General features: G+C 48.7%; 1 protein-coding gene across 9 annotated transcripts in view; it reads left to right on the forward strand.

The window, feature by feature from the left end:
- Window positions 1-26,246, forward strand: part of SLC39A11 (solute carrier family 39 member 11) — a 404,617-nt gene that overhangs the window by 16,807 nt on the left and 361,564 nt on the right. For all 9 annotated transcript variants that reach the window (XR_012154971.1, XM_073312119.2, XM_073312120.2 and 6 more), the window contains one exon: window positions 8,683-8,841. Coding sequence is in view for 8 of the 9 variants with exons in the window: in XM_073312119.2 (XP_073168220.1) it covers window positions 8,683-8,841 (159 nt within the window). In the remaining variant the exon portion in view is untranslated. The remainder of the gene's footprint in view (window positions 1-8,682; window positions 8,842-26,246) is intronic.

Raw genomic sequence — 26,246 nt, forward strand, 5'->3', positions numbered from 1 at the left:
CCTCCGATCCCAGCAACAGAGGTTACTCAGTGACTCTGACCAGGTGTTTACCTCTGGCTCCTCTCTACTGGGGGCAGCAATGATGGGAGCAGGAGTGCATTCAGGGCCATGGTAAGCGCCCCGGTACCTACCCGTGCTCAGACCAGGTCTGCGTGCCCTGGTGATAGAACGTCAGCTTGTACAAACACCATACAAGAGATGGCCCCTGCCCCAAAGAGCTTGCAGCAGAGAAAGGAATGTCCCTTATCCCCATTCTGCAGATGGGGAATCTGAGACCTGGAGAGATGAAGTGACTTCTCCAAGGTCACACGTGGGCTCTGTAGCAGAGCAGGGAACTGAATCCTGGTCTCTTTAGTTTCCATCTTCTCTACCTTTGTCCGCCTGCTCTCGATAAACAACAGGGAGGGCGAGGAGTTATTTACGTTAAGGGCCAATGTTGGCACACGACGAAAGGGATATAAACTGGCCATCTGTATGTTTAGGCTGGAAATTAGCAAAGGTTTCTATCCATCAGAGGAAACTCTGGATCAGCCTTCCAAGGGGAGCAGTGGGGGCAGAAAACCTAACTTGTCTCAAGACTGAAGTTCATAGACCACCTACAATGGGCTGTACAGCCTCTCCATGACTGCCATTAGCAAATATCTCCAATGTCTGGAGGTAGGACCCTAGATGGGGAGGGCTCTGAGTTACTACAGAGAATTCTTTCCCGGAGGTTGGGCTGGTGGGTCTTGTCCTCATGCTCAGGGTTTCACTGATCACCAGGGAAGCTTTGCCTGAGTGAGGACTTCAAGGTGGAGCTGATCTGGTTATTGTTGTCCCACACTCGCTATTTGCAAAGGTCAGGCGAGGTTTAGGTAGCTCTGTCCAGGTGCTTTGCACTCAGATAACTGAGATGCTGCTGTAGGACACTGATTTTCCACTTTTGCCATACCATGACCCTATGTTCTAGCATGTAACCATAACAAGGCCGGAAAGGGAGGCTTGAGGACAGGGTGCCTCCAGGCAGGGAATCCCACTGTAGGAGGTAGATATGGTATGGGAGAGAGAGAAGATTTTCATTTATTTGTGGACCAGGACCCCTTTAGACTGGGCATTGTACATAAACAGCACAAAGACAGTCCTTGCCCCAAGGCGCGCTACAATATAGATTTTCCTTCCAAGCAGGTAGTGCCAGTTGTTGGAAATCCAGCTTGGCGTTTTTGTTTAGAGGTGCAGAGATAGCAGGAAGGAGTGTAATATCTACCCCCTGAAGCCTGGTCCTGCCTATGTTGAAGCCCATAGAAGTTTTACCATTGACTTAAGTGGCAGTAGGATCGGAGACTGGGGACAGGAATGAGCAGAAACTGACCTGTCCTTTTCCTTGGAGAAACAATGCTTTGCCATAAAGTGACGATGTAATTCCACTGAGCTTTTCCCTCTGCTCATGTTACGATCTTCCCGTTTTTAGTTTTGGTTTTAAAGAGCATTCAGAGTACAAAGTTTGACAGCTGTGGTTGTCTTACATAACAGCCCATTATCTTATGAGCTGTGGGAAGTTAAGACTACAAGGTCCCCTGGAGGGCTGGGGTCTAAAGCGATAGCCATCCCACTTCTCTTAGAGAGAGACTTCAGATGTCCCAGTGGCCCAGTGCATGCTTCTTCGCCATAGGCGGACGCTCAGGCCATAAGAATAGGGAAAGTGGATTCATTCCCGTCTGCTTGCTGATGGCTCTTGTACACAGGCTGGCAAGTTTCACAGGCTTTAAGGCATCTTCAGTTCATTGGCCACTTCACTCTATATTTTCATAGCAGAAGAAACGGCCAGTGATGCCCGGTTTGGTTCTTGCTTGTGCAAGGTTGTGTCTTGCAGCTTCTTTCCCGGTGCTCTGTTCAAGCCAGTTGCATACTGAACAATGAGCCTCTCAGTACTTCCCATGGGAGACTTCCCCAAACAGAGTAGATCTTGCTGATAGGAAGTTTTCCGTTGATTTAATTTCATCCTCACATCCACGGGGCCACTGAACCATCTCCTTTCTGACAGAGCACCCAGCCCTGGTGAAAAGAGGTTAAAAATGGCCAGCATGGATTTATCAAGAACAAATCATGCTAATCCAACCTAATTCCCTTCTCTGACAAAGGTTACTGGCCTAGCGAATGGGGGGAAGCACTAGATGTGATATATTGTGATTTTAGTAAGGCTTTTGACACAGTCCCAAATGACATTCTCATAAGCAAATAGGGAATTGTGGTCTAGACAAAATTACTATAAGGTGGATGCACAATTGGTTGAAAGACTACTCAAAGAGTAGTTATCAGTGGTTTGCAGTGGAGGGATGTACACAGTGGTGTCTCACATGGGTCAATCCTGGCTTTGGTACTCGTCAGTTATTTTTGTTCATGATTTGGATAATGGAGTGGAGAGTGTGCTTCTAAAATTTTCAGATGACAACAAGCTAATGTCAGGATTAGAATTCAAAATGACCTTGACAAATTGGAGGATTGGTCTGAATTCAGCAAGATGAAATTCAGTAAAGACCAGGGCAAAGGACTACTCTTAGGAAGGAAAAATCAAATGCCCAGCTGCAAAATGGGGAATAACTGGCTATGCGGTAGTACTGTGGAAAAGGATCTGGGGATCGTAGTGGATCACAGATTGAATATTTGACAGGTTTCAGAGTAACAACTGTGTTAGTCTGTATTCGCAAAAAGAAAAGGAGGACTTGTAGCACCTTAGAGACTAACCAATTTATTTGAGCATAAATACTCCTTTTCTAGATTGAATATTGAATTGAGTGTAATGCAATTGCAGAAAAGTCTAGTATAATTCTGAGGTGTATTAACAGGAGTGTCCTCTGTAAGATGCAGGAGAGAACTCGCTCTGTCACTGGAGTACCGTCTCCAATTCTAGGAAAGATGTGGACAAACTGCAGAGGGTCCAGAGGAGAGCAACAAAAACAATAAATGGTTTAGAAAATGAGACCTATGAGGAAAGGTTAAAAACACTGAGCATGTTTAGTCTTGAGAAAAGAAGATGGCGCGTATGCACACACCAGATAACAGTCTTCCAGTGTGTTGAGAGCTATTACAAAGAGGTCTGTGGTCAATTGTTCCATGTCCACTGAAGGTAGGACAAGGAGTAATGGGCTTAAACTGTGGCAAGAGAGATTTAGGTTAGGTATAAGGAAAAAATGTCTAACTCTAAGGGTAGTTAAGCTCTGGAACAAGCTCCCAAGGGAGGTTGTGGTATTCCCGTCACTGGAGGTTTTTAAGAACAGGTTGGACAAACCCCGGTCAGGGGTGGTCTAGGTTTGCCTAGTCCTGTCTCAGCGGAGGGGGCTGGACTGGGTGACCCTCTCCAGGTTCTTTCCAGCCCTGTGTTTCTATGATTCTATAACTTCAGCCTCAACTTCTCCCTATCTTTTGCTCAAGGGAGGGTCTAGCAAAGTGCCCGCTTGGGTGCTGGGAGAATGCCTGGCTCCAGAAGACTGGGTTTGATCCCAAGCTGAGGAAACATTTTCTATGAATTCTTCAGCGTTTTTTCTTAGCTGGCATTTTTCTCAGGTCTCAGACTGATTTTACTTAAAAAAAAAAAATTCATTTGTTTTGTGGCAAATGAGAAGACTCTCAGTGGAGTCTGTCGCAAATGAGTCTCCTACTGTAGCTGAATGGCTCCAAAAGCAAGTACTGTAGATAGCTGGGGGCTGAGGGGACGCCGAACCTGCTGAAGGCTCTTAATTGGTCTGATTATTTTTGATTAATCCAGCCCGGTACATGTAACACCAAGGGGGAGTGGGAGGGGAGAGAGGAAAGGAAATGAAATGAATAAATTGATGAAGTATGTATTTGTGCTGCATATTGGATGTGTGTTTGAGGATCTGATATTTTCTTTCTTGCTTAACTAATCCAGGGAATGGATTTCTCTGCTACTTTAATAAAGCTTTATGGGCCAAAGGTAGACTTGGGACTTGCATCTCCACCTGGCACAACAGTGGCCAGGGACAGCATCCTGGGGCAAAATGGATCCATTGCAGAGAAGCGTGTAGGAATATTTCTCGCTGCTGTTCGCACTGACCCCGTATCTTGCTTCTTAAACCGACGCCAAAGCACCTGCAGAATTCCATGCAGTCTCGTTTGAGCCACACCAAACCCTATGTTACCTGTGGTTGGAGTTCAAGGCTGCCACTCGTGGTTCTAGGATATGGGTGGAGAGATGTTCATTGTGCTGGTGGAAGGGAAGTAGCTGAGGATGGGGGAAGGGAACAGCCAAGTGGCACCGAAATGGGCTGATGAAATGTCTTGACTGCTGTTATCTCCTCACTTGTTACCGTTGGCATTGGTGCGATCAGCACTTTTAGCAAGGAGCTACTGTGTGTGTGCGCGGGTGTGTATGCTCAGAATTCCTTTATCCAGGAAGCTGCAAAGGGGATCTGGGTGGGTTTCAAACCCAGCATGCTATGGTCATTTTGATCCTGCGCTAACAGAGGGAGGTTTCAGAGTAGCAGCCGTGTTAGTCTGTATTCGCAAAAAGAAAAGGAGGACTTGTGGCACCTTAGAGACTAACACGTTTATTTGAGCATAAGCTTTCGTGAGCTACAGCTGGGAGGTCTGTGCATCAAGCCTAAAACTACCCCATACTCTCTTGACTTCGTTATGGACTTAACCCCAAAGAGACTCAGGACACCCCAGCAGATCAGTGCAGTATCTAGTGTCCCCCTTCCCTCAGGCCTGTGTATGCCTCCCCCTTCTACCCCTGCCCACTCGGATGGTCTATTTATAAGCAACCACAGAAACAGAAATAACCTAGGGGAACTGGTTTCTTAGAGATTTCTCTTCGCTGATGTGATACAGGGGAGTGGCTGATGGCTAAATGCAGGAGCACGTGGGCAGAGGGAAGGAAAGAGTCTTCTGTCCAAAGTGAGTCTGCATTCAAAGACAAAACCAGTAGAACAAAGAAATCCTGGACAGTTCTTTCCCTGCTCCCTCTAGCTGACAAAGGCTATTGGAGCCTATGACTGGTGTGTTGATTGCTACCATACAGTGTATTTAGCTGTACCCTGGTCCTATACATCTACAGTTGTGCTTGCTCCGTTAGCCAGAATTCTCTGAACCGGTTGTTGGAGGGGATCTGCTCGTGGGGCGCTATAAAGACTCCGCAGGTTACAGAAACCTCATGGGACAGTCCCAGTCCAAAGTGTTTTGCTGGGCTTTTGGGGACTTAAGGGAGCAAGCTGACCCAGGTTCCGCTGCCGTTCTGAGGCTGAAGACGGTGGGTGGGTGGGTGGTACACGCACAATAGCCACAAGCTAGAACAACAAAGTTCCTCCAAACAAAACTGGAAAGCGGCCAGCACCAGCGCTGGCCCAGCATCCCGCCTGTTCCTCCCAACACTCTCGCCGTTGATAGCGTTGGACATACAGACGTGGGGATCGGGGAGCGACCCTGACGATATAACTGACTCCCTTCATCAACAGATCTTCGGTGTCTTTTCATGTTCTGTTTTCAGAGTAGCAGCCGTGTTAGTCTGTATCCGCAAAAAGAAAAGGCGGACTTGTAGCATCTTAGAGACTAACAAATTTATTTGAACATAAACTCTCGTGAGCTACAGCTCACTTCATCGGATGTTTCATGTTCTGTTAATTAGCAATCTCTCCCTAGTGTTTGGAAACCTCTGTGCCACCCTGGAATAGGTGGCAGCCGTGGAAACGCCCTCAAACCTGGTGTGGAGGGAACAGCTGTAGGAGTCAGTGGGGAGTTGTGTCCTCATGTCGTGTCCTCATGTCTTGTCCTCCTCTTTGGAGCCAGTCTCTGGCTGAGATCAAGAAGAGCCAGGACCGAGACTGCCAGTTGGCTGGTGGGTTTGGCGTCTGGTTGCCATTTTGAGACCCCTCCAACCTCCTTTCATGTAGGCCAGCCAACAGCTGCCAGTTGATGAGAACACTTTGTCCTGAGCCTGGTTTCTAGGTAGGTTTTAAATATGATGCCCATCACCGGGGTAACGGAGTGCTTTTCAGCACTGCATGGACGCCTGTAAAACAGGAAGTGCCTGCTGACTTTGAGTGCCCACCTTGGGTCTGACTTTCAGAGGGGCCTGGGCACCCACAGCTTGAGCTGAAGACCGTAGGAGCTGTGTGGGTTCAGAAGCGTTGAATTGTGTCTTGGCCGGAGCAAGGAACACGGATTGGTGGAGGCTCTTGGATTTGAAGCAGTGAGTGCGGTTTCGCTCTCTTTCAGAAGGAATGTAGATCGCTCTCATTGTTTTCTAATGACAGGTTTCAGAGTAACAGCCGTGTTAGTCTGTATTCGCAAAAAGAAAAGGAGTACTTGTGGCACCTTAGAGACTAACCAATTTATTAGAGCATAAGCTTTCGTGAGCTACAGCTCACTTCCTCAGATGCATATGCATCTGAGGAAGTGAGCTGTAGCTCACGAAAGCTTATGCTCTAATAAATTGGTTAGTCTCTAAGGTGCCACAAGTACTCCTTTTCTTATTGTTTTCTAACACTTCCTCTTTTTTTGGGGGGGCCCCGGGGAGATGAGCCAAATTCTCCCTCGTGGCCTGGTGTCGTGCCATGTCATCTGGGAAACAGCTTGTCCTTTTTTCAGCAGCAGGCGTGCTCAGCGTGGGGAGCTGAATGAACAAATGACTGCTTGGATTCCTGCCTTCCCCTTCCACCTGTCTCCTCAGTGCTGTCCTCTGTAGGGACTAAAGCTTTGCGGGGGGGGGGGGGGGGGAGGAGGAGTGCTGGATTGGAGCCACTCCCCCTGCTCTTCTGGTAACTGATTTGCAAGGCTAGGAGAGAAAGTGCCATATAACTAACCCTGACCCTTCTTAGTGGATTGGAGAGAGTCTCCCAGGTCACTGGAGCCCTGTGGATCTTGATCGATAACCTTTCCCACTATATTATTTAAAGACATGGTTTCAGCTTGATTTAGGCCTCAATTCCGGTTTTCGTAAAACCAAAGGTTTGCAAAAGCCAGTGGAAGCCCTTTTCTCCAAAGTACTTTAATACCAGTGGAAATAAGGTGGTGTGTGTGCTGAGAATCAACTATTGGCCTGTGGTGTCCATGTTCCAGACCTGGCCATGCGAGATAATGTCCGTGCTTGGGTATCTGGGAGATTGGAGCTGTCGGTAGATCGGAGAGCTAGTAGGTGAAATTGACTCCTCTGCTTTCAATCGCTAACTGGTCCCTTTTGGCATGTCAATCTGCATTAATGGTAGAAACGCATCAGAATCGTTTGGCTATTTTTCATTTTAATAACATAAGGTGTTGATTGTTAACATCCTAGGCTTGTGTTACTGTGTTTAGTCCAACCTGATGGGGTCTCTTTGAAGCATCCTTGAACTTGTGCTTTGTGGTGAAAACAGGTGACACAAATGAGAAGACATTCATATTTAACCATGTGTTGTGCAGAGGCCTCTGTCTCTTGCATTCCCTGTCCTCGCTAAGAACTAGTATGTGGCTGGGAGCCAGGCTTCCCCTCCCCTCCCCTCCCGCTGCTCCCCTCTGGGAAGGGTTATTATGGGTGTGTTAAACCTCAGTACGGTGAGCCTAGCAAGTAAGTGTGTGCGCGTCAATTGTTTTCCTGCCTCAAGGCTGGCTGGGTGAAAATTGATGGCTTTGTACTGCTCACGCTTAAGCCCCTTCTCCTTTCTTCATTGTACTTCAGTGACTGCTCTGTGCGGAAATGGGCTCAAATCTCATTGGTCAGTCTGAATGGTCATGTCACACTTTTCACATTGCCAAGTGCCATGGCAAAAGCAATGACGAATAAGCTGGTGTGTTTGTGGCTGGCGTGAACAGAAGCCTGCCAGGTGTGAGCCCTGGCAAGCAGCGGTGAGCGTTGTTTCAGGGCCGCTGCCATCCAGAAAGCTGCAGGAAGCTGAGAGATTGGACAGTCACTAAACAGAGTTACCAAAGGAGTGTGTTAGCGGAACAGTGCGGATGCTGTCTGTGTACAATGTGCACACCCCCCTTTATTTAACTTTTGGTGTGTCGTGAATCTGCTGAAAAACCTTAAGGGAGCAGAGGTCCATGCGGTGAATCCGTGAAGGGGGTTTGCTCTTTTCCTCCTGCTAGAGGAGGGATGTTAAATAACCAGGAGGGAAGATTTTCTAAGTGTGGGTTGTTGGAGCTAGGTGCCTGGTTACCTGGGAGGAGCGTGGTGCTTGGAGGGAGTTGGGGCTACACAGGGACATTTTTGGTTTGAGAGGCAGCATGCTCTCTGCTGGGAATCATAGAATCATAGAATATCAGGGTTGGAAGGGACCCCAGAAGGTCATCTAGTCCAACCCCCTGCTCGAAGCAGGACCAATTCCCAGTTAAATCATCCCAGCCAGGGCTTTGTCAAGCCTGACCTTAAAAACCTCTAAGGAAGGAGATTCTACCACCTCCCTAGGTAATGGCATGTCAACAAAATCCTTGGGAGTCTAACAAAATCCTTGGTGTTGAAGCAGAGGCAGTGTTGTCCAGTGGGCAGGGCCCCTGATTGGGCATCGAGAGACCTTGGTTCTGTTCCCAGCTCTGCCACTGAGCTATTGTGATCGTTAAAGCTGGTCACCCTCTGCCTCAGTTTCCCCTTCCCCCCCACCTTTGGCCTGTCTCTTTATTGCTTTTATGTACAGCACCCAATGCATTAGGGTCCTGATCTCGATTGGGGGTAATCTCATAACCTGTATTAATGTGTCGTTCTCTGTCCCGTAGGTCATGTTAGCTGCTTCTTACTGGTCCCTCCTGGCTCCTGCCATTGAATTGGCTGAAGATTCTGGGAATTTCGGGGCTTTTGCTTTCTTCCCGGTAGCTGTTGGCTTCACCCTGGGAGCAGCTTTTGTCTACTTGGCCGACCTCCTCCTCCCATTGCTGGTAAGTAGCAGTATGACTGTCTGCTGTCAGTGGCCTCGGGCTAGTCTCCCACCCACCCTGGTTGTGTCTAGGACTGTGGGCTGCTGGAAGCCCATTTCTAGCGGACCTGCACATTACCGGATGCACGAGGGGGTTACGTGTTGCTCTTGAACGCCTGCCTTTCACACGGCAGAGTAAAGTCTGGTCTCTGAGCTGGCAGTGCAGTGTATGTGGTGTCACCATCCCTAACTCATCTGCTCGTTCCCCCCTCTTGCAGATCCTCTAGGTCGGAAATAGAGGGCTGCTGTCCTAAATCGTGTGCTGTCTTAGGGGAGTGGATTACAGGCTCATAGAAATGTGGGGCTGGAAGGGACCTGGAGAAGTCACTAAGTCCACCCCCTGTGCTATGGTTGGACCAAGTAAACCTAGACCTTCCCTGGCAGGTGTTTGTCCAACCTGTTCTTAGACCCTCCAGTGACGGGGATTCCACAGCCTCCCTTGGGAAGGTTAGAAAGTTAGAAACTCCCTTATAATTGGAAGCTTTGTCCTAATATCTAACCTAGCTCGCCCTTGCTGCAGATTAAGCCCATTACTACTTGTGCTATCTTCAGTGGACATGGAGAACAATTGATCGGAGTCCTCTTTGTAGCAGCCTTTCATATATCAGAACAATCAGGTCCTCAGTCTCCTTTTCTCAAGACTAAACATGCCCCGTTTTTCTTACCCTTTCCTCCCAGTTGAGATTTTCTAAATCTTTCACCGTTTTTGTTGCTCTCCTCTGGACTCTCTCCAGTTCGTCCACATCTTTGCCCAGAACTGGGTGCAGTATGGCCTCACCAGCGCCCAGTAGAGCGGGACAGTTACTCCCACGTCTAACGTACAGTGCTCTGGGATGTAAGTGCAGCTGACTGCACTGGCCTTTGGCTTGGTTTAGGGTTGGGGCTTACCTCAGACTGTTCCCCACAGTATTTGGGGATCCCCATGATGGATTTTGCATGGCTTCAGGGTTTTGCTAGGAAAGCTGCCCTCAGCTTGTTGCCGTGTCACCAATCCCCGCTGTTCAAAAATCCTGAATCAACCCTCAAAAATCATGAGATTTTTAACCCTCCTCCCCCTTGCATCCTGTTTTCTGAGCCTTTTAGGGTGCACTTCAGTCACCCTTTCAAGCTTTTCTCTGCAATCATGAGGCTAGGAACTTGTTTATTTAAAAAAAAAAAAAAAAAAGCTGATATTTTCATCTTGTAATGTGACTCCAGGAGTTGGGGCTTTAAAACACTGAATACTGGGAGATTCATGAGAGGTGGAAACGCTGCCCTTGTTAAAGCTTCCTTCAGCTGGTGCAAGTGAAAAGGATGAACTGCAGTAACCACAAGGGCCTGGAGATAGAAACATTGATTTCCTTGGATTTGCTAGCTGTCTAGAAGAGCTCTTTGAAAGGTCTAAGGTGGCTGTGTGTTTGATGAGAGTGCCAGGCAGCAAAGCATCATGAGTGCTGATGTTACTCTGTGCTTCGGCTAATGAAGTTAGGTGGATTTTTTTCTTAACCCTCCTATCAGTTTCCATTCCGGCAGAAGCCGGATACAAATCCATTTTTATTGGAGATTTAATGAAACTGCATTTCCCTGGGATTCTCTAAGTCGGTGTCTGTGCTGAATGTGGCTTTAGGCCACACACATGAAAAGTGTGGGCTCTTTCGTTTGTTTTTGTTTCTTTAACCGGCAGCAGTTTCCAAACAGTCCAGGTGAGACCTTTGTTTCAATCCTGAGATTTAATTTGCAGCGTTGCCAACACCAGTCATTCAAAAATCATGACTCAGTCTCCCAAAAAACCATGAGATTAATTTAAAAAATCAGTGTGTTTGTCTTTTTTGTTTGCTGGTGAAGGAACATTTAGGGTCAGGTTTCCAAGACTTTCTCTGCAACTACAAAGGCGAAAAACTGTAAATGACAGCTGAGTTTGTCGTACGATCACATGACTCCAGGAGCTGGGGCTTTAAGCATAACACAAAATATTAACAACAAGTCTTGGAAAATTGCAAGAATTGGTAACTCTGGAATCCAACGAATGCTTCCCCCTTCCCCCTTTCGCATTTTGGCACAACTGAAGACATGAATTTTTTTTTTTTAAATCTCTAATACAAGAGTCTGTAGTAGTAAGCTCAGTTCTAGGATGTACTGCTAATAGGGAGGAATGGTGGTCTTGTGGTTAAAGTACTGGGCTGGACTCAGGTGATCTAGGCACAATTCATCACTCTGCCACTGACTCCCTGTATGACTGTGGGCAAGTCACTTAATTTTTTTGTGCCTCGATTTCCCCATCTGTAAATTGGTGCATCTAAAAACTTGGATTGATAAACAAAACTAAAGGCTCCAGTAGTTTGGCACTCCATGAGCCCCTCTATGTTAACGTGGGAGTTCTTTAAACTTCCATTTGTTGCTTAGTTCCTCTCAGAATTTGGAAGGTGAAAGTCACCAAATTGTCGTGTGTTTCAGTGAAAGGAACATTGTCCTGTGATGTAAATAACATTGGGTTCGGCATGTCCTGGTATCACAGGCATGTAAAACAACTCACCACAAGATCCAGCTCTGTCACGCAACCAAATGAATGCAATCAGCTCGCTATTGTGGTTAAAATTGTATGAAGGTTATCACCTTCAAACACCCATTTGTTTCACTTACATTTGTTTTTAAACTTGGGCCTATCTTGCCTGTCTTGGGGTTTGCGCTAATTGTATTGCCTGTATTGGGGTTTGCGATATAAGGCCCTGAAGGGACCTTCTAATGTATTTGATCAGCTGCTGACAGCTCCCAACAGAGAAAGTAAACAGTTACACCAAGCAACCCACTTCTTTCCAATGTGTCTCATGTTTTTCTCTGCCTACTGGGAAGAAGCTTACATCGCCTGTGTCTGCAGGGTTGGGTGGGAGGAGGCGGGATACAGGACTGCATGGGAAATGGTGGGCTAGGAAAGAGATGGCAGGAGGAGTGGACAGAGGGAAGTGATCAAGTTAGAGATGTTCCCTGATTGCTGGTGGGTTAATCCACCTTGCACTGTTGGTCTCTCACTTCCAAGCCAAGCTGTGGTCCCGCAAAAGGAAAAAATCCTTCCCCATTATTCCAGGATGATGTTTAAGAGGCTCCCCTTTCTAGAGAGGTTTTGATTTGAAACCGGTTAAAATAACATCAGGAGCTGAACTTAGTTTTGGCTTGTAGTCGATGCCTTATCATCCATGTCTACTTAATCAGAGGAGTGGGTGGGTCCTTCCACGCTCTTCCCTTGGAGTTCTTTTGGGAGGGAGTGGGAGTGTGCGTTAATATCTTAGCTTAACGAGTAGTAATCCTGCAAGGGTCTGATGACACTTGTTCCCTTGGCCTAATACTCACTCTTTGGGGATAAGAGAAGGATGTCCTATTCTCTCGGCTTCTCTTCCTCCCATTCTACCAACTGGCGGAACGGAATACCTCCAACGCAGCATAAAACAGCAGTTAGTGTGCTTTGTTGTTGTTTCTTTTTTATATTGTGGTAGTGCCTAGTAGCCCCAGTCATGGACCGTGGTGCTAGGAGCTGTACATACCCAGAACAAAAAACCAGTCTCTATCCTAAAGAGCCTGCAGTCAAAGCAATGCCCTCGTTCCACTTGTGCTAGAATAAAAAATGCCAAATGCTGGTCGTGCCCCAGGAGTTACTGGAACGGTGCATGTGAAAAGAAGGAATAAACACCCATGCTGAACTGACTGCAAAGTCCAGTGGGGCTGTGTGTGGGCTCAGAGGTCTCCCCACGTCTTTCCTTCCCAGATTGGGGCCTTCGATTGCTTTGTGGGGAGGACAGCCTGGCAAAGAGACTTGGGGGTGGTGCAGGGAATGTCATGAGAGGAACGTGGGGACTTTAACAATGTATATAACTGTAGTATTCTGATCAAAAATGTATCTTCTACCTTTTTAAACTTAATGGGCCAATGACATCTCTGAAGTAACTCCTTTGGATTTAGTGGCCTGACATGGGGATGAATTTGACTCTGTGTCTTTCCCACCTTTTGGATTAAAACCTCTCGCCAGCGGTGCTTTGGTTATTAGTGCTCAAGCACCTGTCAGGTTTAAGTTACTGTAATTTACTCCAGGCTCCTCAAATCCTTTGGTGAATCAGTTGAAGAAGAAAGGAGATTGAAGAACAAAGCAGCACACTTTCTCACTGAGGTCTCTAATGGAGAAGGGACCCAGAGGGGAATACAAAGGGATATTAACACGCACTGTCCTTGTCAAAGAAGATGATGATGGATAAGGAATTTGTGGGGTTTTTTTAGTGGACTGTTCTTTATGTAAAGAAGACTTTGCTTTGATGTGCTTGATGCTTCTCTCTAGCCGCTTTGGAGTGTAGCAACTCTTCCCCCTCCCCTCCCTTTTTTGTCGTTTTCAGGCAGCTCACAGAGGACTGGTATAGTTACTAATGATACCTAGGAAAGTGTGTGTGTTCCCCAGTGGAGCCCTGTGGGACAAACTGGCTAATGGGGCTGACCAGTTTATCATTAGGTTCTTCATAAAGGGAAGGATCTAATCCATTAGATTTTTAATTTGGAAGGTTTAAACCATCTGTTCTTTCGTTAGTTGGGCTCACTGAGGGTGAGACTCTGTTTGGGTGTGTTTCCTACGGAGTATAGGTGATAATATGCCTGGAGGTGACCTGGACAACAGGACGCTATCGGGAGCAGCTCCAAAGAATGAGCCAAGTGAGCTCAGTGTAAGCCAGGAGGAGCTATGCTGGAATTGCATGTAGGGATCTCGACATTTCAAAATGACCACTGGGTGGAACTTGGCAAGCATGTCTCCATCTGCTGCTGTGTGTCAATGCAGGTGGGCGCGTGCCCGGTTAAACAAGGGCATGTTCTAGTTTATGTTTTGCTGGTTCTGAGCAAATAATGTCTGTTTTTATACTTCCCTTCCACCGGCTTTGGTGACACTTAAACAGGCCATCAGATGGTCTGTCAGCCCTGCCTGCTCAGATCTCTCTGTTGATGGGAAGGGGGCAAAGCAGAATGAGTCGCTTCTTTCTCTCACCCCTTTTTCAGTTACGTTTCCTTGGTTTTTCTTTTCCCTTCCCCCCCTTTCTTCTCTGCTCTTTGCTCCCATCTTAACTCTCAATAGCTCAAGGCCCATAAACAACTGATACAGGAACCCTACGACATTCTAAGACTAGCTTCTTTAGCATAAGCGCCATTTTAGATAATGGCCACTTCGGCATTCTTTTAACAAGAGGCATGGGGTGGCAACATGCATGTTGTTTCAGTGTTCGGTGCCTCAGTTTCCCCAGCTGTTAACTGAAGGGATTACCACTCGCCTCCCAAGGTAAGGTAAGCCCTCAGACCTTGTGAGGTGGACGGCACCGTTTGGGCCGTTTTTCAAGTTGGCTACCCCAGTGGTATTTACGTTCCTATTCAGGCATTTGGAAAACCTGTGCTATGTTTTTTCTTTAAAGGAGTTGGGCATCAGAAGCTGCTATGGAAATCTGGGAGCTCTGGGTGACGAAAATCAAGCAGTTTTTATTTAGCTGACTAAAGTTAGGCACCTAGATTTGTAAACTTAGCAACGCAGCGGCCAATAATGTACAGATATGGCTGCTAACGTACGATGGCCGAAGACGCAGAAGCCCAGGCTTGTGTAGAAGAGCAGTAAGTTTGGGTCTCGACTGAACTCCTTTCTTGTTGGCACTCTGAACTCTCTGCTTCTGCAAGGGAAAAAGCTTGGATGAGTTTCTCCCTTTCTGCCACCAACTTCCACGCCCCGTGCTTTGGTAAGTACCATAACGGGGGTTCCGAGAGCATTATTCTTGTTTTAGGGGGTTTCTGCACGATGAGCGAGGGGTGTGATTCTCAGCTCACATAGATGTACTCGTGCTAGCTCTTATCGAGCTACTGCAAGTGTAAACAGTAGTGTCGCACGGGCATCAGCAGTGCAAGCATGGCTAAGCTGCGCTGAGTCCAAACCCCCCGAACCCCGTGGGTATGTAATTGGTACCAATGCTACTGTTGCTATGCCCATCAAGCTAGCATGAGTATGTCTGCTTGCGCTAGGAATTATTCCCCTCGCTCGCAGGATAGTGTAATATAGAGGGAAGAAATGAGAGAACCCTTTCCCCAGGGCTGTTCTAATTCTCCATCATATGGAACCAGAAATAGTGTCAAGACGTGGGTTTATTATTGGGACTAGGAAGGAGATCAGGAAACATGAGCCTTCTCCCTTGCATCTGGTACTCTATTGCACACCATCCATGCAGGGACTCTTGCTCTAATGTGCTTGGATTTTTTTTTTTTTAGCAAAGGCTGCCAGTACTTGACGGACAGTGCAGTGTGTGTTAACATTCTGCCTGCGAGGAGGAGATTTATCTAGCTCAGAGCTTCTTTCTTGTTTTTTTTTTTTTTTTCAAAACGCTTGTGTTTAGCGTAGCAATCAGAAGAAAACCCCTCTCTTTCCCTTCTCCGGCTCCCCTTAAGAGCATCGGTTGGGTTGCGGAGACAAAACCACTGCGTGGTGGAAGTGGGCATTTGTCTGAAATGTTTGTCAATCCTTGCATCTGCAAAGGGCGGAGGAGGGGGAATATTAAAGCTGTTTGCTGATGTTGTTTGAATAGCTGCCAAATTGCTCCCTCTCCTGATTTGAAAAAGGTGTAAAAAAGAGACAGTATTGTTGAGTGGATAGGGTACTGACCTGGTCTCAAGACCTGGGTTCTGTTCCCAACTCTGCTGGCTGACCCTGGGCATGTCACCTTTCCCTGACAGTTTTTCTTCCCGACCCTTTGTCTGTCCTGCCTGTGTAGATTTAGTAAGCCGTTTGGGGAAGGGCTGCCTCTTAATATGAATTTATGCAGTACTTTGCAGAGTGGGTCCCTGATTTTAGCTGGGACTTCTAGGCTCTGCTGCAAAACAAATATTTGTGTTCTGGCTGAATGGACCTTCCCCATATTCACTCTTTTGCTTTTTTACCTGAATGGACAAGACGTTCCTCCCACCAGCCGTGCAGGTGGCTCAAGCAGTTTCAGATTCAAGGAGGTGGGTGTTACCTCTGACCAAGTAGCAAAAGTGCAAACGGTTGAGGACAATGTCTCTGCCTGCAGCAAATGTTCTGGACTAGTGCATCTGGCAGGCTGTAATAGACAGACAGACGCAAGCTGCTTTAGGCAGTACTGCAGTGGTTTGTAATTATACATAAATATCTAACAACCGTGAATTAGTGATGTTTTGTTGTTCGAGCGTAACACGATTGGAGGTAACAAAACAATGAGTGACTGCTGCAGTGGTCTAGATTCTGATCTGGGTGTGACTGACAGCAAAATCTGGCTCTGTGAGAGTTGTATTTAAACAACCTATTGATCACGTGCAATCCTGACTTCTCAAAATTGCTCTTTCCACTGTAAATCTAACCACCGTTCTCGAGTTTAAGGGCATGTCTTCACTGGCAACGTTAAAGCTCGGCCACGGCAGCTTTTTAACATGGCCTGTGTATTCGCTGCAGCGCTCTCTCCCAGCATTCTAAAAATCCTCCTCCACGAGGGGAGTAGCTCCCAACGCTGGTGCCCTGTCCACAGTGGCACCTTGCAGCGCTCAGGGGGATGTTTTTTCACACCCCTGAGTGAGAAAGTTACAGCACTGTAAAGTGCCAGTGTAGACAAGCTCTTAGTTGGGCTTTTTGTCCTTGTTCTCTGGGAACAATCGGTACAGATTGGGACTCAAACCCAGGCCGCCTGCCATGGTGGTGCTGGGTGTAGTCACAGGACCGCCACGCCAGCGGGCTGACTTAGGGTTGCACAAAACTGAACAGTCTTGCCCTCCGCCCCCCTTTCCCCGAGGCGCCTCTGTCGCTCCGTCTCCCGCACCCTCACCTATTTTCACTGGGCTGGGGAAGGGGGTTGGGATGCAGGGAGCAGGTTATGGGCTCCGGCTGGGTGGTGCTTACCTCACATGGCTCCCAGTCGGCAGCGCAGCAGGGCTAAGGCAGGCTCCCTGCCTGCCCTGGCTCCGTGCTGCTCCCGGAAGCGGCTGCTATGTTCGGCCCCTAGGTGGAGGCGTGCTGGCTGTGCCCAGAGGCGCCTCCCCTGCAGCTCCCATTGGCTGCAGTTCCTGGCCAATGGGAGCTGCCGAGGCGGCGCTTGGGGTGGGGGCAGCGCGTGGAGCTTCCCTGATTGCACTTGCGCCTAGGGGCCGCAGGGACATGCTGGTCGCTTCCGGGAGCTGTGTGGAGTCAGGGCAAGCAGGGAGTCTGCCTTAGCCCTGCTGCGCTGCCAACCAGACTTCTAACAGCCCGGCCGGCGGGACTGGCCGGAGCCGTCTAGGTCCCTTTTTGACTGGGCATTCCGGTTGAAAACTGGGCCCCTGGCAACCCTAGGCTGACTGTTTCCCAAGTTGTGCCTTAAAGGGGAATATTAATAGATTTTAAAGCCAGAAGGGACCATTCTGATTCTTTCGTCTGAGCCCCTGCAAAATGCAGCCATTGAGGAACTTCTACAGAACTTGTGTTTGAAGTAAAGTAGATCTTTTAGCTTGACATCCGGTCCTGATTTTGAAGACTCCAAGAGAGGAAGCTTCTAGCACATCCCTAGATAGATTGTTCCAGTGGCTAACACCCGAATAGTTTCTACCTTTTTTCTAGTTTGAATTTCTCCAGCTCTTGGATCACATTACGCCTTTTTGTGCTAGATTAAAGAACTGCTCATGACCAGAAATCTCTTCCCCATGTAGGCCGTGATCAAATCCCCTCTTCACCATCCTTGTCCTGGTACACAGGTCAGAGAGTGAGGAGCTCTTTCTGAGTGGGTCATGCTCTCTGGGTAGGCCTAAGCTTACCATGCAGAGTACAGACACTGGGTGCCCGGCTGGCACGTGTAGCACCAGCATAGAGGCTGAGGCACGGTTTAGCAGAGTGTCCTCGGCATCTGAACGCCCAGGCGATGCTACGCTGTTATTTTCAGCGGCGTGTAGTGTCTGTGGCCGGAGCCTTTCGCCACGGTATGTAGCTACACGTGTCGTGCCTGAGCTCTACGTGCCGCCAGAAGTGCGGATGTAGGCTACGTACATAGGAAACCTGTGTTACAAATCTGGTTTAGAGAGCTCCTCGTTCTCCAGCCCATCTCCTGCCCGCCCGCCCTCCTCCCCTCCTTCCAGGCTTCTTGCTCTGAATGCTACTGTTATGGAATTTGGAGGCCTCTCTCCCCACCGCGCTTGCAAAGGTAGGGAGAAAGCAGATCTTTTTTTACGAGAGAGTGAGTACTGTGAAAGGAGTCTGATGGTTTTGTGTGTCCCCTTGCTTGTCCCCCACCGCTACATGGATAGTGTGTGCCCAGGTGTATGTCTCCTATTAACTACATTATTCTTTACCACCCCCCGACTGCGTGACACACTCTTTGCTGCGTGATCATTGTCCTGAACAGGATAATGAGGCTTAATGTGTTACACTCCTCTACCACTGGGTTTCGCTTGGCTGTATGATTAATCTTCTGTCTGCATGTTCAAATGCAGCACATCCCTAGCTCCCTGGAAGGGAATGCTGCCGGCGCTGGCAATGGCTGGAGGAGTTGCATTGCCGGTGCATAGCGCGATGTGTTGGAGTCCGTGCCATGCTTCCCTGTGTTCCTGTCAAGCTGCTAATCGCTTCAATCCATTTGGTGTCAGCAGATGCCATGGTGCAGGAGTTACTGCTGTTGTGATGCTGATGGACTGAAACTTCCTCTCAAGAATTAGCGTGGGCCATTCAGAAAACTTTAGGGGTGCGTGCATGTGACTTTAAGGGACAACCAGATGTTAATTTCCAATCCTGCATGATGTGCCATAACTCAGTTATAACTAGGAGTCTGTCGGTCTTTCCAGTATAAAGGCCAATAACCATGGGGGAAGCGTATCTAGAGAAGCAGATTTAATCCCACCTGACTGAATCTTTATCCGCTAAAACATAGGATTTTTTTCCTCAGTGTACAGTGTAGATCAATAAAGCCGTGTTGAAGGCTGGGACCATCCCTCACTATTTATTTTAAAGCCTTTTCAAATACCTTCTGTAAAACTTGTATTAGCTGTAGATCAATCTGGAGTGTGTATTCTGCGGGCACAGAAATTTGCCTGTATTTTGCTTTATGGAAACAGTGATGCAATTGATTTAATTTGTAGTGTCTTGCAGGGCCTCAACTCTTCTGCAGGCCCGAGCATTTCTTGACCACCCCTGGAATCTCCCAGGCGGTGAATCGCATAAATATTTTGATTAGCAAGCTGAAGTGCGACAGGTTGAACATGCAAGGTACGGGATATTCAAGAGCAGACAGTTTTTGTGTTGTAGCATGAAGCAAGGGTCTCGTTAATCCCTGTGGAGACTTTGGCTTGGTCTACCCGAGGAAATTAGGGGTGATGTAACTGTTATTCAGAGGTGTGAAAAATCCACACCCCTGAGCGACACAGTTAAACCGAGCTAACCTTGGTGTAGACAGCACTAGGTCCACTTCAGGGGAATTTCACCCTCCTACCTATTGCCTCGGAGTGTTGAGCAACTGATCTGGGATGATATGGCAATAAACCAAAAATGCACAGATGTTTGACACTTTAAACAAAGTCATGTTGTATTTTTGCTCTTATTTTAGCAAACAAGTTTTGGGGCAGGGTCATTCATGGAAATTGCAAATTTTTAAGCAGCCGTCGGCGAAAACTTGCAGAAACAAATTCATAACTTCCTTAACATGAGAATTCACCCTGGACACCTGTTGTGGTTAGACTAGTGTGCAACCAATTTGAGGGTAGAAACATACCATGCGGATATGTGTACTGTTGCTTTGAATCTATAGCGGGAAGCCCCGTAGGAGGTGAAGTGCACAAGTTCAAGGCAGAAGCTCTACAGTGAAGCAGAGGGGGGAGAGTGAGGAGCCTTGGGGCCAGTACTGTGTTCTTTTTTTCTAGCAAAATGCCTTGCTCGGAGTTATCCTTTGTTGTGTAGACCAGGCCTATGTCTCCACTGGCGGAGTGACAACGTCGCTCAGAGAGCGCGGAAGGGAAAACCGCTGTTGTGTGTTCACACTGTCAGCTGCCTGCGCAATAGTGTGTTCACACGTTCGGCACTTGCAGCAGTGTTCAGAGCGGTGCACTCTGGGCAGCTGTCCCTCAGAGCACCTCTTCCTCTTCCGCCGCTAAGAGTTGCGGGAAGGTGGAGGGGGTTGCGGGACATCCTGGGTCCTGTCCCAATGCCCCATGATGCATTGCTTCGCATTGGGGCTGCACGACGTTTAAGAGCCGCTCCGTGGCTTCGTTCTGGCAAGCTGCGTTCTCCTTTCGGTCTCTGTTCTCGCTGTCCCGCCACTCTTTCAGTTCTTGTTTTTCGGCCGTGGAGTGCATCATGACATCACGCAGAAAGTCCTCTTTAGTTCTTCGTGGCCGCTTTCTAATTCTGCGCAGCCGCTCAGCCGGCAATAACAAAGAGGGAGGCTGGGCTCCCAAGGTCATATCTGTGAAGTCAAAATGCAACGTTTTACAGAAGCAGTATTGTTTGCAACACACAGACCACTGATTCAGTGATTTAAAACACAGCCACTATTCACACACTTGTCACTAACTGGCTGACCCCAGGCAAGCACACATGAGCCACAAGACTCCCAAAATGGTGAGTAACTGCGGGAGCAGGGGAAATCAGTGTTCCAGGTCCGTACTGTACACTGGGCACGTGGCTCTTTGGGAGAGCCAGCATTGTAGCGGGGGGCCTTATAATCATTCCTGTCCCCACATTTTCCACAGGCTGTGTTCATTATGGAAGATCTCTCGCTGCTGAGGGTGAGCAGGTAATCAAGCGAGGGTCTTCTCCAAGCCTGTGGCTTCCGCCCTGGCCCTTACGCAGCTCGCCTGTGTGCAGCAATGGTCCCTCACCCTTGTGATAGCAGAGTGGCACAGGAAAGTTACCCTTAATGAGAAAAGAAACAAAGCAGCCCTGCCAAAGAACCTGTGGCAGCGGATTGCCCAGTATCTCCATGAGAGTGACGTGGAGATCTCTAGGGCAGATTCTCGTGAAGTGAGGGAGTCAATCAACACCCTGGTCCACCGCTCAGACTAGGCACGTGGTGGTACACGCCTCATACAGACACAAGCCTGCTTTCTGCAAGCCTCCTGCCCCCAACAGCTCACCTCAGTGATTCCCCAAATCAAAGCCGCTTACCAGGGACCTCCTCTCCTGTTTGCGCTTCGCCAAGCTCCGACAGCTGTGACCGGCTAGCCTCCTCCGGGGTAGAGAAGAGCTCCTGGCTGCATGCATCTCTGATCTCCGACTCATCGTCTGCCTCTGGGTCCCTCTCCCCCTCCACATGCTCGTCCAAGATTCCCTCCTCCTGGCTCGGTCCACTCTCGACTGGCACGCGAGCGACTGAAGTATCCACTGGGGCCTTTGCAGTGGAGGTGGGGTCGCCACTGAGGATCATGTCCAGCTCTTTGTAGAACCGGCAGCTCGTGGGCGTAGCACTGGAGGGGCCGTTTGCCTCCTGCACCTTGTGGTAGGCGTCCTGCAGCTCCTTCACTTTGATCCTGCACTGCAGTGTGTGCCGGTCACGGCCCCTTTCTGTCATGCATCGTGAAATCTGTCCGTAGGTATCATAATTCCTATGGCAGGAGTGCAGCTGGGACTGGACAGCCTCCTCTCTCCAAATGCTGATGAGGTCCAGCAGCTCGGCGTTGTGCCAAGCGGGGGATCGCCTGGTGCGTGGAGCAGGCCTGGCCACCTGGAAAGATGCCCTGAGACCACTGCATGCATCACCGAGCAAACAGGAAGGGGACTTTCAAACTTCCCAAGGAATTTACGGGGTGGGGCTCACAGCTGGTCACCTGAGGGCAGGGCAGTAGAGTTCAAACCGATGACCAGAGAGGCGAGAACAGGCATCGTGGGACACCTCCCGGAGGCCAGTCACAGCTCTGTCATCGACCAGAGCGTATTCACTGGCACCCTGGTGCAGAAAGCCCCATGCCTCTCGTCGGGGTGGTTTCTTTACAGCCCTAGTAATGTGCGCAGTTTCTGCACACTCAGTGGCTTGGCCGTGTGCACCCCAGGGGCGTTACAGCGCTCAAAGCTGCTTTACTGCGCAGAAACGTGCCAGTGTAGACAAGGCCAAAGTTTTGTCAGCAAAAGTTACACCGCTTTTATGAAAACAGCCGTTGCATGTCCACACTAGCCCCTTGTGTCAGGAGAGTGCACCCATGCTAGCAGCTCTTGCATCGACACAGAGAGCAGTGCACCGTGGGTAGCTATCCCACTATGCAACTGGCCGCAGGGTGCTTTGGGAAGGGTTTGCAATGCCTCGTGGGGCAGGTACACCATCACATGATGCAGGTGTCTCAGTCCCATCCTTCCAGGGGCATTCTCATAGATTGTCAGCTGCTTTTCAACTGAAGTGGGAGAGGGAGAGGAGAGTGGCGTCTCTGTGATGGGGAGACAGCAGAGCTGGCCAAGGGAGCTGTCAGACACTTCCTGGAGCTTTGAAAGGGGAGGGACAGCAGAGATCAAAACAGTGAGCAGAGTGGTCAAGGCAGGCATTGTGGGATGCTGGGGGAAGCCAGTTCTGTCGACATAAGGCACAGCAGTGTCTACACTGATGCTTTGTCGCTTTAACTTTGCAGCAAAAGGCTTTATGCCTCACATTGAGATGGTTTTATTTTGTTGGCAAAACAGCAGAGTTTTGCTGCCAAAAGTCGCTTTGTAGTGTGTACACCTCCCCAGGTTTGTCGGCAAAAGCTGCCTTTTGCCGACAAAACTTTGTAGTGTAGACAAGGCCTTAGAAGAAAGCAACACTAATTCTCTACTGTTGTCACGTGTCCAACCAAAGCCACTCAGACTTTGACTTTTGGATGCTCGGCTCACGCTTGAGAGACAGAGACTTGGTTGTGACTTCTCTGTGGCTCAGAAGGGAGTCTGTATGCACTAGGCTTAGAACGTGATACACTCATGATACACCAAGCTAACAAGGTAGTATGATCACTAACACAGTGGGGGCAGTTAGAAGCTCTAGTGAGAGAGTGATACAATGTCTCCTGGAAGAGCAAATTCATCAAAAGGAATGGTCCCCCGGGAGACACATTGCTTGCTGGTTGCATATGTCCACAGAGACCCATACCAAGCTGCAGACTCTTTATAGCAAGTCTCCTGTGCAGATTTGATGGGCTAACTATTCTGCGATGCTGAAAAGATTCAATTGGGCTGAGTCCTTGTGTTAATTCATAATGGGGATATAGTTTTCTCCTATGCCATTTCTTAATTCCTTTGACGCATGCCCCTTAAAAATTCCCTTTAATTTGTTGAATTTAGCTCCTTCCAGGATGCACAGATCATTAGCTGCACATCCTCACTGCGGGTGGCAGGCAAATCTTTATTCCAGACATTAGCCAACAGACATGCTTGTGCGTGCCTCTGTGCTTTTTTCTGTAAGTTCTTCAGGGCGGGACTGGAACACCAGCCAGAGCGGCTTTGGAGACCAGATTCGGATGTTCACTAGGGTGCTGCAGGAGGTCTAACAGGCTGGCTTGTGCGTGCTGCGCACTGCTTTAGCTTATGGAACTGACAAAATAGGAGGGTTAAAGTGAGTATCTCCGTGCACTGTTCCACAAGTCTCCCTCTTCTGTGTGTTCGAAAAGCATAGCTATGAGAGGGAGCGTTGCTCCTACCGGATTAAATTAAGCAATATGGCACCAACCGAAAAAGAGAGGGGCAGGTACTCTGACTCAGGGATTTTATCCCTTCTTTGAAATCTGGGGGCGGGGAGAGGTGGTGCTGGATGAAAGTCTGGGATTATTGGGTTTGTATGTTTTATAGGTGGTTTGTAAGGTAAGGTCCCTGCCGCAAGGAGCGAATACTAAATCAGGTGGCAGCCCATAAAAATGGCAGCGGACCGCGGCGGAAGGAAAACAAAAGCGCAGAAGGGGAAGCCTTTTCCATAATTGCTGTCGTAGCACATACTAATCAGCAGTAATTCAGGGCCACCCACCAGGCATGTGGTAAGCAGGGAGGAATGTTCACCCCTCCCCAGTAGTTAGAGCAGGGGACTGGGAGTTATCTCCAGCGGCATCCCTTGATGTGTGCCCCCCTGGGCCAGAGTTTTCCTACCTGTAAAACGGGGACCGTTCCCACCTGTGGGAGAGGCTGGGTGAACTCTGCGACTTTGGCCTGGCTACAGTGCCCTGGACACCAGTTGCTCTCGCTCTGCAGGACAAGTTAGGTTTCAGGCACATGCATTGTCTCCTCGTGGGAGCCTGTGCCCAGTGCTATCGGGACCAGCTGCCCTTCCTCAAGCAAAGTAGGTTTCTTAGCACTTGGATCAAAAAGAGGATTTTCAAACACACATTCCCTAGGCACCACCCATCTCCTCTCCTCCTTCCAGCCAGGGCACATCCTAAAGTCCGTCTGTCACTGCAGAGTTAACTTGGATGGTGGGCGCCAGCTGCAAGCTGCCCTAAGGCAAAGCCTGCCTTGAGCGTGTCCACTCGACTGCATCCGCACTGGTGCTGCACACGCTTCTGGAGGTGGTGCTAGGACTTCTGGGGGTGCATCTCCTGGTTCTGAGCGCCATAGCGAGCTGAGCTGCGCTGTCTGTTTCCTAGTGAGGTGGGGGAGAACGTGTCTGTCCATCTGGGCAAAGGGGGAGGGGGGAGTTGGCAGCACTTAAGTGGTTTAGCCTGTGTCCACACTGCATCGTGGACGGGTTACCGGCCTGAGTGTAAACATTCCTCATGCCTGAGCCTGGGGACCTGCTCACCCAGGTGTAAAGTATCATTACATTTGGACCAGGGGATTGTATGTGTGGGCCAGGGGGCTGGAACAATTAACTGAGTCACTGAACCCAACTATAAACCCTGAGGTGTGGACAGGAGTCTGCTTAGAGCCAATGCCCCAATGAGAGGTGGGGTTAACTCTTCGGCAAAGCCAAGCCCACAGACAGGGCCCCTAGTGAGAAATATTTAAACTAAAATAATCCTACAGAAAACACCACCCCAATAATACCACCTAGCTCTGATAGAGCACCTATCGGTAGATCTGAGAGACTTGACAAAGACGGTCGCTGTCATTACGCCCATTTTACAGATGGGTAAACTGAGGCACAGAGGTGCAGTGACTTGCCCAAGGGCACCCAGTGGCCCTGATCACTATGGTGTCTCAGGGCCTCACCGCTCTCAATGGACCATATCCCCAACACAGGACAACATCCAGTAGTAATATGTTATTAAAGGGCACTGCATATTTGTCACATGCACCTTTATGGATCATGCCCTTTCTGCAGTGTGCTGCTAATTGGTTTCCTGAGGACTGAGTAACTCTGGGCCGAGCCGGTGGGAAGTGCACCGACCACACCCCCTTTCTGCCGTTACAGCTAAGGAAAAGCAGAGACCGGTTGTTGAGCGTGCATCGAACTTGGCTCTGATGTTTTAAACAGCCTTCAGAAATATGGTGAGGGGAGTGTGAGGGGGAGGAAACTTGTCACATTCCTGTCATTGGCACCACAGAAAGATCAAGATGCGATTTTTATATCACTAGACCCGATCAGAGGGAGATGAAACTGACTCCAGCATGTAGAGATATTTTGTGCACCTCCCCGCAACTGACACCAGTTTTTCAAGTGTGTGCTGGAATGGAGGTATTTTCAGGAGACAGCTTCACAACGCACAAGGAGAAAGTGGGAAAAGATTAACTGGGGGTGGGGGATTCAATGTGAGTCAGAGCTCGCTCTCTGCATTCTTGATTTCCCTCTCATTTCTCCCTCCATCCCCCTGAACTGAGATAAATAAAAAGCAACCCTTCCATTTTGTTCCTCATAGCTTCCCCAGGGGCTCTTCCGTGGGGCATGGAAATACAGATTCTGCTCCGATTAACTGAATAGCGGAAACCTTTCTGGGGAGCTTAGCTGGGGAAACTGTCGTCAGGAAATGCTGCAAAACCTTCCTCTTTGGAAAGGCCTCATCCCTCAAAAAGGAGACTCTCTGTTGAAACCACCTTGTAGCCCAATTGACCCTTGAAACAAATCGGACACATTAGATTTACTTAATTTATATTTTTTAAAATAAAACCCCACCCCAAGCTGAGGTGTTAACCAGAAAGGAAAGAAGCGCCAGATGTTCCATGGGGTCCATTAGGGCTTCTCTATTGCTATTGATTTTATGTGGCAGGTACTCAGATACCATGGTGACTGGCAGCAGGGTAAAACCCTAAGGTGGATAAATAAGAAAATTACCATCAATGCTGTCTTTATAGTTTGACTTGAAGTACAATCATTAAAATACATACAACAAGCTCTATAGCCAAGGGGTGCAGAGGGCAAGTACAGGGATGTAGATCTTCATTGGTCTTGGAAGGTCTTGTGCTGGTCCCTTGCGCAGAGAGGAAAATTTTGCCCATGGTGCATGTCCCACAGACACTAGTTAACCAACGTGTCAGGCATGGTCCCT

The sequence above is a fragment of the Lepidochelys kempii genome, chromosome 14, assembly GCF_965140285.1.
Source record: "Lepidochelys kempii isolate rLepKem1 chromosome 14, rLepKem1.hap1, whole genome shotgun sequence".
Taxonomy (NCBI): Eukaryota; Metazoa; Chordata; order Testudines; family Cheloniidae; genus Lepidochelys; species Lepidochelys kempii.